Source organism: Uloborus diversus, chromosome 7, assembly GCF_026930045.1.
Source record: "Uloborus diversus isolate 005 chromosome 7, Udiv.v.3.1, whole genome shotgun sequence".
NCBI classification, from domain to species: Eukaryota; Metazoa; Arthropoda; class Arachnida; order Araneae; family Uloboridae; genus Uloborus; species Uloborus diversus.
The window spans coordinates 13950304-13967891 of NC_072737.1; the positions used below are offsets into that span (position 1 = coordinate 13950304).

A 17588-nucleotide genomic window follows, 5' to 3' on the forward strand; every position below is an offset into this window, starting at 1 on the left:
ATAAAACGAATATTCAGTAAATTACCGCCAATTAGCCAGGGCTAAAGCAGAAATACGTAATTTACTGAATATACCATGCCTCGCGTTCAATCTTCGAGTTGAACCGAACCATTGCTTCGGTCACTCGTCTGGTCTGCTAATTCTATATTAGCTACCAGTTTGGGGCCGTGGTAGCCTGATCGGTAAGGCATTGGACTCGGGGGCCGGAGGGCCTCGGGTTCGATCCTTGCTGGTCGAAGACCCACCGTCGTCATTAAAGGGGACTGGGCGACGTTAAATATGCTCGTGGTCTCAATGTCCTCCAAGTGAAACGATACCTCTGGGGGTGTTAGTACCAGGTAGCTATTAGCTCTTGGACTAGTTCTAAATTCTCATTAACTGCTCGATCCGGTGATGGTGCTGCCATCTATCGGTATATAAAAACAATGGAGGCAAGGCACTTAGTATGCAGTCCTCGACATAAATGCAGTTGTAGTCAGTTGTGACTCTTGAATAGAATAGAATAGCTACCAGTTTGTTTCGCGCTCTTGGCTTCCTTAAGAGGTTTTCCCATCTCCAGCTCAGCCACTTTCCTATGCCGGGCTGATGAGTGCTAATAAGCACGAAACTGCAGTCCTCGGCTGGAAATGACTGAGCTGGCGGTGTATTTCACATATAAAACGAAGTTTGAGACCTTTCTAAAGGGGGAAATAGCGTACTTTTTAATTATTGTGAACATATTTCGGACAAAGGATACGATTTGTGACTTAAGTTTCTACTTTGCTCCTACAGTTATTTTTAAATTTGTTTTTCAATTCAAATGTATATCTCTAGCCAATTCATTTGTCATTGCATCTGAATTTTCGATGACTTTATATTCATTTTCCCCAAAAACTCTTCAGTTGAAAGTTGAGTTTGTTGATGATTACAAAATGTATTATGAAATTGATCGTCAAAGGCCGAATTAGTGCCTGAAAGGCATAAAAATGTTTTGTTCAAAATACTTTAATGATGCATACAGCGAACTGATAAGTTAATTTAAACCAGCGAACTGATAAGTTAATTTAAACCAATCCCAAATTAATATCAGATTTGAATAAAAACTCTATTTTTTGCCGACTTGTTGGCCGGGTAGACGTTTCTCCCAGTTGGCAGTGTAATTATCAAAGCACTTCATTGCTGTTCCCTGCTGATAAGAATTCGAAATGGTGCTCTATTAATTCTCTCGCAGATTTTCCGAGCGCATATTGCTCAAAATTTCAATACGTTGTCGAGATTCATAAAAATTATCTTCCACAGTGTTGTTTGCAACTCCGATACCACATACAAACCGACCAACTAATAAAATTAGCACGAGTAAGACTTTTGAACTGAAGGGGGCCTTATTTGCTGTAGGCCTCTTTAAACTCGATGGCTGTAGATTAGAAACAGAAAGTGAATAAATTTTCCTGAAAAATTGAAATGGACACATCCATTCGGCGGCCGTTCAGAAGGGTTGGGTTGCCGTTTCTAGGGGTGTCTTTAACATAAAGTCTATTTGCTAAAATATCCGTGCCACAAAAATTTGGCCGTTAAGAGGGGTGGCCGCTTAAGACAGGTTTCACTGTAGCAAGCTTGCACAGTAAAGATAAGGTACAACAGATGACAAAAATGTAAAAAAATGAAAAATTTTGCAGTTACTGCCCTTTACCTGCAGGCGGCAGTATATTGTTTGCTAGTTTTTTGTGTGTTCTTGTACGGAGTTTTTATTCTCTCTTAGCACATATGTCTCGTCTAATTCAATTTCACTGTGCTATGTAATTTGAAAGATTTAATCAAACTCAGGTCGTATCACAAACCGGTGGAGGATATGTCCCTATATACCCAGGGGAGGGTACATAGGGACATATCCCACACGAAAATATATAGGTTTTTCTTTTTTTTTTTGACAGCACAAATAGACTAAAGCTAACCATATCCATCTTCGAAATTCCACCAAATCCCCAAACAATTTTTTATCTGATTGCGCTACTGTTAGAAACCTTGTTTATGCACGTTGTGAGTATTCTGCTCTTCTTCCAACGTTTAATACCCCTTTAATCGCTTAATTGCACTACACGATGTGCTTTTAATAATTTGATATGACTCAGGACGTGTCCACATAGTACATTTTTGCTTTTCTCCGAATGATTCAAACCCTGATGTATCTTTTTTTTTTTTTTGAGCAATCACGATTGCTTATTGCTTTCATTTGACTATTTTGATGTTCCTATCATTTTATTTTCCCTCCGCACCATCACCGTCGACCGGGTCCTCACGCTGCTGCTCCTATAGCGAAAGCCGTCTCCAGGTTGCATCCATGTCCTACACACACGCGCATACATACACAACTACACACACACACGCACACATACACACACACACAAACCCATACACCTACACACATACATACACCTACACACACATACACACACGCATACACTTACACACACACATACATACACACACACATACTCATAACTACCCACACATTCATGCCTGCACACAGACACACATATGCCTACACACACATACTCATACCCCCCCCCCCCACAAACACACACATTCATACACACAACTACCCACACACGTATGCCAGCACACAGACACAAACACACATGCCTACGCACACATACACATACCCCTACACACAAACACACATACCCCCCCCCCACGCAAACACACACGCCTACATACACACACTCGTGATTGCGAAAAACATAATTTGAATTCAAGATGTCAAAAGTCAAATTATTATTTTTTTTTTTTTTTACGAAGGATCAAACGTAATGAATCATTTGATTATGCTCCAGACACGTTGAAAAATTACTGCCCTCTATGGTAGTTGTAGCTCTTTCTCCGAATTTTCATTCCGTTGTAGCCAAGCCACAAACTCGGTATGTGTGGACGGACAGACCTCGTTTATGGGCTTACAATGTATTCATATACTATAACGCAAATTATGAAACCTTCTAAAAAATTTCATAAATGAAGGGTAAAATTTCAATTTGAAATCAGGGGCACCCCGATGGGAGGTCAGTGTGACCTCCCAAAAAAATTCTTTATTTGGCTTTTTTTTTCAGACGATTCGGAGAAATTTGGAGTTTTATTCGGCAAAATTATCATCATTCGGCAGAACTTGGGAGTCCTATTCAACAAAATTCTCATCATTCGGCAAAATTTGGAGTTCTGTTCTGCAAAATTCTCATCATTCGGCAAAATTTGGAGTTCTGTTCGGCAAAATTATCATCATTCGGCAAAATTTAGAGTTCTGTTCGGCAAAATTATCATCATTCGGCAAAATTTGGAGTTCTGTTCGGCAAAATTATCATCATTCGGCGAAATTTGGAGTTCCGTTCGGGATAATTTGGAGTTTTATTCGACAAAGTGAGAATTTACGCCCTCCCAAAAATTTAGGATCAGCGCCGCTGTTTGAAATGACAGGTTTTTCCCGAAGATCAGTTTTAGAGTCATCTAGAGCTCAATAATTAGTTTTTTCATTCATCAACCAATAACTATTTTCTCTCGTGTATATGACTAAAGGAAGTTGTTCATGACTTGACTCGAAATGTATCAATGGGAGGATTTTCTTTTTCCATGTCAGTGTCATGTTTATTCACACTTTCCATGAGTCAGCTATTTTGTATTCAAAAAATATCTATTCTATGTGGTCTTATAGAATTTTCCATGAATGAACGCCGTGGAATAACTGACAGCAAAATAGAGCGATTCTGCGGAATGATACCTTAAGTATTGAGTATGGTTTTCCTCTTAAACTGTCAAGTGAAGAGAGAAAAAACAAGTTTGTGAGAAGCTCTTGCCTTTTATTGCAGTGAAATGCAAAGCAGGAGCTTATTGAATGAATTTGTTGTGCATTTCAGAATGCGGTTTTTCAGGTTTTAGTTTTATTTTGTCGTGTTTTTTTTTTTTTCTATCCAGTTGAAATAATTTCAATCTCTCTTTTGAGAAGGATGCTCCATGATCTTAATAGCTAGATAACTTGAAAAATGTAAGGGAATTTTACTGCGACTTGCAATAAAGTTGCATTCATGCATTTGAAGTTTAGTGAAACCTTGCTTATAAGAGATTATTTAGGTCTCATTTTTGGAATCCCGAGCTAGCCTGAGCCCGAAAATTTGTAAACCGAGCCCGCCCGAGCCCAGACTGTTGTTTTATTTTACATCCACCAAAAATGGATTCTCATAGTGCAACAGCCATTGGTTCAAAACATTTTTAATAAATCTCTCGATTAATGAAAATAATTGTGTTAAAAATTTTCTCAAAATGCTCTTTTTCAGATGAATTAGTATATTATACCTTGGAACAGTAATCGCAAACGAACATGTTATAAATAACAGTTAATTAATTTTTGTTTTATTTTATTTATTTATTTATTTTCATGTAAGGCATATATTAATTCAAATATCCTATTTTTTTTTCTTTTTTGAAAAACATAATAGTAAGTTTATTGCAAAGAGGAAATCTCAAAAAGGAAGCCATAAAACACGCTTCTACAAATTTTTGCAAATATGTGCTTTAACATTTTTTCTCTCACCGTTCAATTAGCTAAGCCAGGGGGTCCCACCTGGGGGAGGGGTCATGGTGCAGACTGCGCCAATGAAATTTTGAGGTGTTTTTACTTTTTTGGGAGGATTCTTGTTTTTTTTTTGGGGGGGGAGGTGATGTTTGGGGGGGATTTCACCCTTGATCTTAGGGGGGACACCCCTGGCTAAGCTCAGAAAGGTGTATACTTTTTTCTTTCTAAATTTAATAGTTACTTTAAACGCACGATTTGTAAACAAGTAAACATGACAAAATATCTAAATGTCATGAAATAAATACTGAATATTTTAATAAAAATTAGCATCTGGCTGCTGGACTTTATTCGACGAGTTCAGTCTTACGCGCTAAAAGAAAGAGGATTTCAAAAATTACGAAGAAAATTCAAAATGCTTAAATAATAATTTTTGAGATTTAGTGTCCGTTTCTTTTCTTTGACGGGAAGTCGGAAACGACTAACAGATATTAAAGAGCAATTGTATCATTTTGTCATTAACTTAATAAACACTCTTTTACCTCTTTGCATTAAAATTGCATTAATATTATCTTTTGATTCATTATTCTTTTGAAATTGAGAAAAATTGTCTAAAAAATTATTTTCAGAGACTAAATAAAACACTGCTCGGAAACAGGGCCTGATCAAAGCACGGTCCTGCAGGTCCGTGGACCTGGGCACCATAATTTTTTGGGGCACCAAAATGGGGTAAATTTATCTTTTTTACATCCTTTTTAAAATTTTTACTTTGAAAATATACGATATTTCTTATGAGAGGGGCACCAAATTTTACCAGGACCTGGGCACAACTTTGGCTAGATCGGGCCCTGCTCGGAAACAAAATAAGCCATATTTCTCACATTCACTGAAATGCTTTGTTTCATAAACTGTAGATTAGCTTTGTTTTGGAAAATAAATGAAACTCGTACTTTCAAATTTAGCGAGAAAATGTTTAGAAATTAAATAAAATATTTATTTTTAAAGTTGTGAATAAAATATGCGTCTAAATGTCGCCTATTTTAGCGGAAATGTGATACGGTGTTTCTAGAAATGAAAAATTGATCTTGGTAACTGGATGAAACTTCTTCTTATAAACTCTTTAAAGCACGCTTCTAAGAAACAAGTTTAAAAATGAAATAAAAACCTTTTTTTTTTTTCAAAAGTCAAATAAGATATTTGAGTATATACATAGAACATAGTTCATAGAATCTAAATTCCCTTAAACATAAATAATGCTGCTTTTAGCCGAGTGAGTCATTTTTCTTGGATTTTTTTCTTATATGAAATTGGACATTTCAGTTGAACTAAATAAGAAACTAAATAAGCAATTCATCTCAGAAATTAAAAAACGATATTTTAAAATGAATAAAAAAACTAATTAATATCTAAATGAATACTTTTGTGCTAAAAGGTATTTATTGAGTCATCAACAACACAAATTCGCAAAACATTGCAAAAAACAGCGGAGACAATTCAGTTTTTTTTTTTTTCCCACAATCTAGAGAATTTTCAACCATTAATAAGTTCTGGATCCAAATAAAACAAAACACCGAAAAAAAAATATTTAGCAAGATTTTTCAGGGTTTTTCAATATTTGAAACTATGGTACTGAAAGGAATACCAGCTTAATACATCCTATGTAAATCATAAAATTAAGCAAAACAGAGTTTAATACTTTGATAGCTTTTAACTCCTTATCACAAGAATTTTTACGCATTTCCAAATATGGTCCAGAAGAAGACAAATCGTTATGTTAACAATTTCACCACCTTTGTCAACTTTGGTAACAAAAAATAAATAAATAAATAAATGAATAAATAAAATAAATATAAAAAAATCACAGCCATGTCCAAAAAAAATCTTTTAATCTTTTCATTAAATTGTTACAACTAAAGTATTGTTGATTTTGTTTAATATTCATCCTCATACAAGTAATAGTCGATGATCGAGTAACCCGCGTGTTTCAACAATGAAACTCGCGCCACGACATGATAATAATATATTTTAGATGTGTTTAACATATAGGGAAAGGCTTTCGTGACAAGGCTGAACGCGATCCGGTAACTTACCTGTTTTACTGATAAGACGGTCATTTTAGGGGACAAAAAAGTGGTTGAAATTTAGCGCTATCCAGTGGAGTTTAGGGTTCATCCACTGGAGTTAGGGTTAAAGTTTCAAGCATCAAAATATCACCAAACAGGCAATTGCTTCGGTCAAATGTAGAAGTGTGGAGGCGATTTTCCCCCGTCGTACCTTGACGAGCGACTTTCTAGCAAATAATAGTTTAGAAGAAGAAAAATAGCTGCTTAACATTCATAATATTGCTAAGCAGTTTTTATTGATATAGAATCACGATGCAATAATAATTTGTAAATTTTTGTAGGATAAAGTTTGGATATCCTAATTTTTGTTCTTTGACGAAGGAGTTCCTTCAAGAGAACTTTAACTTCAAAGGGTTCCTCTGTGTCAGAATGTTTGAATACCAATGAAGATTAGATCAGGCAATAGCTAAATCACGCGTCTCTCCAAAGAAATGTTCATCCAATTAAACTTTCACTTGTTTTGATGTCTAGCAGAATAGTGTTTTGGCGCATTTTAGCATTTAAAAACAGTTTGGCATCATCCAGGGGTGCCCCCTTCCAAATGCAAAGGCGCACCCACCCCCTTTTTTTTTCTCAACGCTCTTTAATTTTTTAATTTTCTAGCTCTCTTTCTTTTTTTTAAATATTTATTTATTTATTTATAACAGTAATAATAATTATTATTTTATTAGAAAAGTTCTGTGCTACGCCAATGACATACAAACACACACACAGACACTAAACTAAAAAAACTTAATCTCAAAATAAATCAATAAATAAATTTAAATAAGTAAATTAAAAAATTAAAAACATTTTGATGGCGCCATTTTGGGGGGGGATTGGCAAAATAATCCCCCCTCTGTGGGCACCCCCGGGCATCAACAGTATCTTCTTCCAATCTGGTTCGTCTCTGCGAAGAGGAAATGTTTTTCTCTGGTGGCTGACAGAGGCTGATCGACTGTGAATCGGGAGCTCTAATGATTTCTGCGTGAATGAATCATCAGCAGGCGATCTGAAACTCCTGCTTCTCAGCGAATGAGTCACGTGACCGGAATGTTCCTCCGCCGAGATAAACAAATAGAATAATAATAATAATAAAAAAAAAACAGAGGGTGCTGAACGCTTTGACCCTACATGCATGGACCACGAAACAGAAAATTTAGAGAAGCTATTTCGAACAAGAATTATTTTAGATATTTTTTCCCATCGACATATTACAAACGCAGCAGTGGATAAAACAAAGAGATTAAATGATAATAAGACAATGGTAAAAAAAAAGAAAGAAACAACAAACAAATTGCTTTAAAATCGTATGAATCCACAAAGGAAAAAGAACCTTTTTTTTGCCAAAAATTTTCGAACACTTTCAAAAATATATTTCTTTCAAATTTCTCGGCTTCAGCTGACATTTATCCAATACAAATTAAATCATTAATGCATTTTGGATACTAACAATAAATTGAAGAAAGAAAAAAAATCTTTTGATAGTCTTTCATCGTAAAGTGCCGAAATATACCGTAAATTTCTGAAATTAGTTTATCCACCATGCACAATGATTCTATGGTGTTCCGTTCGTACGTTCAAAAAGACACACGCCATTCTTTCTGAAATACAAATTTCATTCGATGGTATTTGAGGTATAACACACAGAGTGTTTGGCTCATAACGCTCCCCCTCCCCCAAAATCAAGGGCGCCCCCCGCCTCTAATACCACGAACCCACCCCCATCCCGATAAAAGAGAAAAATACCTCTTAAATCTACCCCCTAAAAACTTCCATGGCGCAGTCTGCACCAGGACTCCCCCCCCCCCCAGGCGGGCACATCTGTGTAACAAACAGAGCTTTCGGTCAAACCATTCCAAACTTCCAAAAAACTTGAAGGAGTAAAAAAAAAGCATACACAAAAACTTAAAATAAAAGTATTGGGAATTGGGTGCAATATGAACATTTAAAGCTATTAGATTTTTCACTGCGAATGCGCGCTGAATAGCAATTTCTAACCTTCATACCTCCACAGCCATGTGGCAACTTGTAAAAAAAAAAAAAAACAACTAAATATCCTTGAAATTTAGGAAGGTATTGGCAATTTAATGAGTGTAGTTGTAATGTTTCTCAGATAGGACAGTGTTTGGGGAGAATTCGAAAGTATTTGGTGGAAACCTGGAAAAGAGGGATCTGGAATGAACATACTAAGTTTTCCACCTCCTACTAAGTGAGCATTAGTCTCTCATTAGTGACAAAAACGTTTATATTTTTCACTAATAATAGCAATATTTCAGAAACACATACTCTAGAGATAACTTGAAATTTTGAACAAAATGAGTACCTACAATCAATAAGTTTAAAATAAAGTTGAGAGCTTAATCTTTATTTAAGTTACACATAAAATAACTAATCACTCCCCCCCCCCCCCAAGCCCGCTCTCTCACCTGTACTCACTCTTTCCTACAAAAATCCTTCGCTCCCTTACTTCCTTCCATTTCATCTTCTTCCAAGGTGAATATGATTTGCCATTCTCAAACTTCGTCAATCGTTAAAATTCTCTGAGGGTGGTTTTCAAAATCAAAAATTCTTACCTCCTTTTCATTCATTTTTAATGTGTTAATATTATTCAATATATTTAACGAAACAGTTTACTTTGACCTTCCAAAAGTTTCCTTAATCGACATTTTTTTTTTTTTTTTTTTGACGATTTGGCAAAATTATTATTATCCGGAAAATTTTTGAGTTCTATTTGGCAAAATTATCATTAGTCAGTTAAATTTGTAGCTTCATTCAGCAAAATTTGGAGTTCCATTGGGTCAATTGCGAATCCTAAAAAGTTAAATTCGGGCGCCCTGATAGTTGAAAACAGGAGCATATACGGGGAGCGATTAAAATATAATTAAGAAAAAAATGGATTTATGTTTCCAGTTCTAATTCAGACTTTTCAAAAACTTTGAAACTGGAGCTACTCAATTTTTGCAGCAAATCCCTCAATTCTGAAAAAAAAAAAAAAGTACAGTAACCCCTTGCTACATCGCTCTTCGTTCTATCGCGCTTTTCCTTTGTCTCCCAGAAAATTATATATTTAATTAAAAAATGTTGATTTTTATTTAAATTCACAGAATTTTTTTAAAAAACTATTTCTCATCTAACATAGTTTCTTCTTTGTTTAATCAATGAACAATACTGGCATGTTTTCCATGTACATAGTTCGTTACAACTTCAGCTGCAACTTTCAATATCATATTCCGCCCTAAACCAAATAAAATATTTTTGTTTATTTTTTGAAAAGAAAAATTCGACTAATTTCTATTAATGGTGGATTTAATTGGACTATTTTTAGATAAGAAAAAGGCTAATTTCTTTTTGATTTTACTAAGAAAATCGTCCTAGTTCGATACTAAACTAATATTTTTGTAGAGGCACATGTCATTAATTTTTACTTTAATTAAATTTTTTTTTATGAACTCAGATATATCGCGTTTTCGGATATACCGCACTTTTTTGTTGTCTCCCGACAAGCGCGATATAATGAGGGGTTACTTTAAAAAGAAAAGGCTATTTTCATTCTGTGTAATAAACTAATTAAAAGTCTTGGATTTAAAGCTTTCCGAAAACGGGAGATGGTTAGCTGTGACGAACTGCTGGCAAGTGAGAATTGAATTGTTTAGCTAAAGATGAATATAGGGGGTGGAAATTTCTTAGTCTAAATTCTTCTATAAATGAGTTTTGTTACGTGCTATGCAATATGACGATTGAAAGTAATCTCAAGAAAATCGGTTAAGTGAATGCGTATTTAGGTTCTAAAAAAAATTTTTTTTTTTGTAACTTGCTGTTCTTCAAATTTAATGTCCCCATGTTTGTTTATCACTAACTAATAAGAATTCAATAATTAAATTAGATTAGAGAGCTAAATGTTAATTCTTACTAGAATGAGTACAATTAGTACACTTGAAGTCACGAATATTTGTCCATTCCACCTTAGTTTAGTAACAGATTAGACACACTTTTATGAATAATTAGGATGATTTTATTCAACTGAAAATTATTGGATATTTAGTAGCAATAAATTTTAAGTGCAGACGATTAAATAATGTGGAAAATATGTTTTGAAATTTGGGATTTCAGAGTTGTAGCATTTTTTGAGAATATCCCATTATTTCTCAGTAGCTCAATTAAATAACACTGTTCAAACATCTAAGAAATTAACAACTTTATAAATACCTGTGTTTTTGCCCTGATAACATTCCTAATCTTTTCAGGTACAATGACATTCACTTATCTCTTAGTACAGGTGCTGCATAATATTATTTTTTTTCTCTGTGTACTTAGTATGTTTGCATTTTATTTGTGTAGTGACTTTTTTAAATTATGTGTATAACTTTTTCTCTAATTTTATTTACTGATTTTTTTTCGTGTAGTTATGAGACGTTTCTTTACATTGGGGCATCAAAGATTTTTAAAAAATAGATAATATTTTAAATGTTTCGTATGCTACAGGAAAACAACAAATGAGGCATTGAGAAGCAAAGGGATGCAAGTGGCAAAATTAAAAATTTGCAGATAACCAGTTCACATGGTAGGTGAACCTCTCCTCTGCCTTGCGGCATGCGATGGCACTAGTAGCCCTGGTAATTGCTGCTATACAGCATGATTTAGAGAAACTTTTCAATTGAAGCCTACCGAGGACCTTATTTTTAAACGCGTTTTACTCATAACTCGAAAATGTCCACTTACATTCCCTTTGCTTCTCGCTGCCACAAATGATTAATTCGTTTTCGAAACGCTAAGTATCCAAAGGTATTGCCCATACAAGGATGAGGAACCTACGTATAAAAATAACAATATGCCCATCAATGTTTTGAATTGTGTTAACTAGATGGTAATGGGTCATTCCATACGAAATGAGCAAAATTCACAAAAAAGTGGCGGCCGCATGGTAACAGATTTTTATGAAATTTGGTATACAGGTTCCTTTTATGCCTGTATAAAAATATCTAAAATATTTTTGCTTAATATTTTTTATTTGAATAGTTACATGCGATTGAAAATTGGTCAAATTGAACAGCATTCTCATTAATGCTAAATGTTGCACTTTTGAAGGCTTGTATCTTATTAACTATTTAATGAAAACATAAAAGTTATATGTTGTTGCAATCTATGGAGTAGAGTAATTAATCTGATATCAGTAAAATTTTCAAAGTTATTATAGTTGACTTTTAACCGAGTTTCAAAAACTGAAAATATTTCAGTTTTCTCATAATTAAGCATTTTATTTTTCAATCTCAATCTTTAAGGAATGCATTAGCTTTGCTGAAATTAATACCCAATAATGTGCTTAGTATCATTAAAAAACTACCTTACTTTTGAAGTTGTATTTTAACTCCTTTGTCTTCAAAATCAGTTTTAAACTTAGTGACATTTTGTAAAATGATGATTTTCTCCTTCACATAAACACAAAAATTCAAATGAGGGCAAATTCAGACAACTTTAAAATTTTGCAAGAATATAGATCTGTGTTTCTACTATTTGCTTGAAGAAACTCGAAATTGGTTTTCAATTTCCAAACTTAAAATAAAATTCAGAAAAATAGCATTTCCTTTGTGTTTTATGGGACATCCATACAGGTTTGACGAATGCGTGCGCTCGACCATTTTAAATTTTTTTTTGAAATTCATATCCCTTAAAGCTGCATATGAAAGATGTTTAAAACCACTTTTATTTTTTCTCTCAACTGGACCTTTGATTTTTTAGAGGACATCAAAAGGGATTTTCGTAGTCAAAAAGGGGACTTTTGCATTTTGGCCAAAATCTATTTGAACTACATTTATGATAGTTAATTTAAAGCTTTGATGTTAAAGTGCATAAGTTGATAATCTTACATGCTGAGTTACGTAGCTGTAAGTTAATAATTAAAGTAATGGCAACAGGTTGAAGTTCAAGGTCAAATGTAAAAATTTTACTCATTTCAAAGATTGATAACTCGCGTAGGGGACGGAAACACAAAATGAAATACGGCAAAAACTAATTACTGAAACCATGCTAAAAAGAATATGTAACTGTTGCTGTGTGTTTGTGTACCCTTTATAGATTATAGCCCCTCAAAAATCGAAAAAATGACAAAAATGACATTTTTAGACACCTGTAAACCAAAAGGGGATGAAGTGTATTTCGTCAAATATCTTATTCATGGATAAAACAAATTTCCTCAAGCTCATAGCCCAATCTCAAATGCTATTGTGAATTAGACGAGATGGTCCTCTGCCCATATCTTAAAACTTAGTATGTTCTCTAAGAGCTATTTTTTTCCCTATATCACGAATGGAGAGGAAAATTCAACACAATAATTAAGGAAACATTTCAGCAAGTACTTTATAAACATACTTTTGAGAAAATGAAACACGAAAGAAATGGTTAGTTTTGCTAAACTTACAATAAAAAGAAGTAACTAAAGAAATTTTACCTTAGTTCAAGTTACTCTAGCAACAAAAATACGCTGATACCAATGATTAAAATTTAGTAGCATCTAAAAGACACTTCAATGTGTTACGTAAAAAAAAAGAGTAAATTTAGAGTATTCCCTCATCTTCAAAAAAACATCTGAAATAGAGGAAAAAATGAAATTTTCGGAAAATTTTGATTTTTTAAAGTACGATTTCGTCATCAAGAAATTCATAAACAATTACAAAATTAGAGCAGATAGTCAGTTATAGATTAAAAGAGCTGGAAGAGTGAATTGAAATCTGAAGTAAATTGGCAAAATTTCAATCTTTGTTAATATCTCAGATTCAAAAAAAGATCCTAATAAATTTTACTTTGCTATTTCCCGATAGAGATTTGTTTATAGAATATGGAGATATTTATTTTTCAAGTGTACGTTTATAACTTATGGAGTTATTGAGTCACAAACTGTCCGCCATGAACTCTGAAAATTTAGGCTTAGCGTAAGCATCAACTTCTACTTTCAATAACAAAGCAACAAACCGTTTTTAAACTTCCATACTTTGCATTCCCTCATAGATATGCATGGTTTACCTAAATAAAAATTTTCATTGAAATCTGTGACATGCCAGCCACAGCTGATTTGCTCATTTCGCATGGAATGACCCTAATACGAGTGCAGTGTGCAGTACTTTTAAAATGGCGAAAAAAACAAGAAAAGCGGTATATTTTTATTTATTTCTTTATTTTATGTTACAGTATGTGTAATCTTCATGTGGTCGTGCAGTGCTTTGGGGGCACATTAGTGACCTTGTCCAAGTACTCTCACTTCCACGGGCTAGCCAGAATTCCCGTTAAGGACAAGCAAGCATTGGCAATTGTGGTTTTTGTTTGTACCCTCTGCGGACCTCGGAAATTGCTTGAAATTATAGTCCTCCTCTCCTCCTAAAACACATTTTATGTTATTTTAGGCCAGATGAGGGCAAAAAAAAAAAAGAGGTATGTGGCTCGCCCTCGGAAAATTTTCGAAATGTATGCCCTAAAATTGCCGTTTCAAATTATCTTTGGTGAAACTTGGGAAGACCGTGGGAGTCGGAGGTTTTCTTCTAGGAAGAGTCAGTAACCCCTCCCTGCCCCCCCCCCAACTACGCCCATGCTCCCTATCAAAAGCGTGTTAGAAGAACTCAAGAATAGCCCCACACATTTTGTAGCGCATCTCGGAAATGACCATCACTGCCGCATGGATGAGCTCTTCTAACGCTTTTGGTGGTGGGAGTACAAAAAGAAGGTCATTAATGCGCCTCTAAAGCTCTTTCAGAACAAATGAACATCACTCCCATATTGTAACACACACTGGAAGAAAACGCATTTTTCGCATTGTAGCCATTTCAAAAATACTGTGCTCGTATTATCACCTGGATAAACAATTCCAAATCTCGATGAGTTAGTGGTTATATTTAATTGACTTCTCATCGTTGTACGTGCAATACTCTTCAATGTACAGCGTTTTGAAAACGAATGAATCATTTGTAGCAACCCTCTATTTTAATCTCATATTTGTGCTACCGCCTCTAAGAAAATTTTAAAAAATTTTGTTGGAACAATATGCACAGTAAGGGAAACATAAATTTTCGTGTGATGCGTTTTCAAATTATTTTATGTGCATCAGCGCTTTCTACTTTCCATTCTACTTGATAGTAATATAAATTATTTAGATAAAAATATAACGAGTATAGGATCAAAATGCCCAAAATTGTTATTTTAATCCTATTACAATTCCTGCTTGATAGTAATATTAATTTTTTACACAAAAATATTACGAGTATAGGAGTAAATTATCTAAAACTTATTTCACACACAGACTCCATAATGGGGTCGTTTCCAAAATTTTAAAAGTATTTTTTTCTGAAAGAGAAGCTTAAAAACATAGAATCTGACCATTTTTTAAATAATTTCTTTAAGTTTTATTTTTAAAAAATTACTTAAATTGGTGCTCTTTCATCGTTTAACGCTTCTGCCGATGACATCACAAATGATGAAATGCCATTCAGTGTTGCCATTCACGGTCCAAAATATTTAATTCGCATCTTTACTCATGTGTATTGGCATCGATAGGGCTGATAGCAAGCGTTGAGCACAACTGTAATTCGCTTCTTGACTATCATAACGTGGAAATGCGGTAGAAAGATGCTCCATAGTGCATCATTTGTGACGTCATAAAGACCATGCCTTGTTTGAAGAATCGGACATTTTAAAAAATTAATTAAAAAATAACTGTTGGGAAAATGAAAGTATTTTCTGAGTCCATGTTTTTTTTTTTTTTTTGATTATTCTATCCATTTCAGTGACAAAAAGTACTACTTTTGACTGATGGAAACAACCCCATTGAAAATTTTCGGAGTTTGGATCTTTTTTCGTATTGGGAATCTCATAGTTCATGTGTGCTCTATACACTGTTAAAACTGTAGGTTGCATTTGGCACTTTTTAGGGTGAAACGTTGTTACACCAGCGGTATTTCCTTATGAGTGCCATTTGACACTCTATGGCACCTCTAAAGGTGCCATAGAGTGGAAAAATGGCACCCTTAATCGGCTGTCGCTGGTGCTTTAACGTTTCACAAAAAAAAAAAAAAAAAAAATGCCACATAAGTAGCACTTAGGGGGTGTGATATCGCTCTTGGAGATATCGTTCTTGGGGAGGAGAGGGTTCGGCACCGTTGCTGTGAATTTTATACCGCGATTTGATAATCTTATTTATAGAGGAAACAGAAATCCGTCGGAAAAAACAAGAATACGAATGCTGCTGTGGGCAGGTAAACAGCAGTATCTGCAGAAATAATGTTTCGATAATTTGAAGAAACGCTTTTTGGATTTAATACTAACAGCAGATAAATGTTGGAAATATGCGGGAGATTTTCCCGCGCTTTTTTTTTTTCTGCGAAAACCAAATAAGCAAGTTTGTACAGTAAAGGTAACGTACAATAGATGACAAATATGCGAAAAACAAAAAATGAAAAATTGCAATTACTGCCCTTTACATGCCCACGGCAGAATAGCTGAATTGAATAAAGAAAAATATTCATTAAATGTTTATTTTCTTAAAACAATGTTTTTTGGCAAGAAAAAATATCTTTTTTCGAAAACTTGCAAAAAAGAGTGACGTTTTTCCTGCTTATTAATTGCGCAGTTTTAACCAAGTGGGGACTGATATAAAATAATTTTAGATTAATTTAGAAATATAAACGCATGTTAAACGTACACAGTATTTTTCCCAAAAAGGGATTTGTTTAAAAACTTAACGCTGTGATTGAAATATTAAGTACAAATACGGTACAGTATAAAAAAAATTGGAAATTTTCATTATAGAAATTTTTTGAGTGTTTTATCTAAAATGAGTAATGAGAAAAATACTGACATTGGGGATTCCGAATCGTAAACTTATCTTCTTATCTTATTTTCAGAGCTATGGTGCCACTATTTAAAAACGACTTATTCCCGTTTACTGTCAAGTAAAAATTGTTCATTTTCTTTTCTTTACTTACAATAAAGCAGAAAGTCTCTCTGTCTGTCAGGATCTCTCTCTGTCAGGATCTCTGTGACGCGCATAGCGCCTAGATCGTTCGGCCGATTTTCATGAAATTTGGCACAAAGTTAGTTTGTAGCATGGGGGTGTGCACCTCGAAGCGATTTTTCGAAAATTCGATGTGGCTCTTTTTCTATTCCAATTTTAAGAACAAAATCGTCATAAGATGGACGAGTAAATTACGAAATTATCATAACGTGGAACCGTAACATGGGCACAAGCCAATTTTCGAGATACGAAATTATCATAACGTGGAACCGTAACATGGGTACAAGCCAATTGGCGAGAAAATTCACCATACATTGTTTGTAAATATACAGGCGAACCAAAAGACCTTTTAATTTTTCTATTACGGGCAAAGCCGTGCGGGTACCACTAGTAATAAATATAGCGCCGCCATCTGCTTTAAGGATCGTCAATGCCAGTGGTGCCCAGCCTACGACCCGCAGGACCCATCTGGTCAGCGAAGCTGATCCATGTGGCCAGTTGTTTTGTCCGGTGTTACAAATCAAAAGCACGATCAGTGACAATGTCACAAATTTGGAGCCAAATATTCAGTGATTTGTCTTTGAAAAACATGAACTTAATGAAATAAGCATTAAAGCATAAGCAAATAAGCATTTAACAACAATTATTGGTCTGTATTTTTTTTTCCTTTGCCATATTTTCCCATGTTATTTAGAGAAAAATGAAATATTTTGAAATTCTATTCGGTGTTTTGGCTAGCGAAAATGATTTGAGCAGAAAAAAGTTGGGGGCACCACTGTTTTATGAGGTTCAAGTTCAGACGTGGAGTTGAAAATTTATCTCGATTCACTCCATTTTACTAATTATAAATTTGTGATTTGCATTTCTGAGAAAATTCACCTACCAAGAAGGTAAAAGAAAACAAGGGCGCCCATATAGGGGGCAAGGGGGGGCTGGAGCCCCCCCCCCCCCTTTGAAA

The 17588-nt window shown here is 34.5% G+C and overlaps 2 protein-coding genes across 2 annotated transcripts in view; both read right to left on the bottom strand.

The window, feature by feature from the left end:
* Positions 1–8654, bottom strand: part of LOC129226270 (probable maltase-glucoamylase 2) — a 101998-nt gene extending 93344 nt beyond the window's left edge. Inside the window, exon 1 of the mRNA XM_054860871.1 lies at positions 8643–8654. Coding sequence (XP_054716846.1) covers positions 8643–8654 — 12 coding nt within the window. The remainder of the gene's footprint in view (positions 1–8642) is intronic.
* The window catches only part of LOC129227044 (ceramide phosphoethanolamine synthase-like), a 183349-nt gene that overhangs the window by 163580 nt on the left and 2181 nt on the right, over positions 1–17588 (bottom strand). The gene's annotated exons all lie outside the window — the stretch shown is intronic.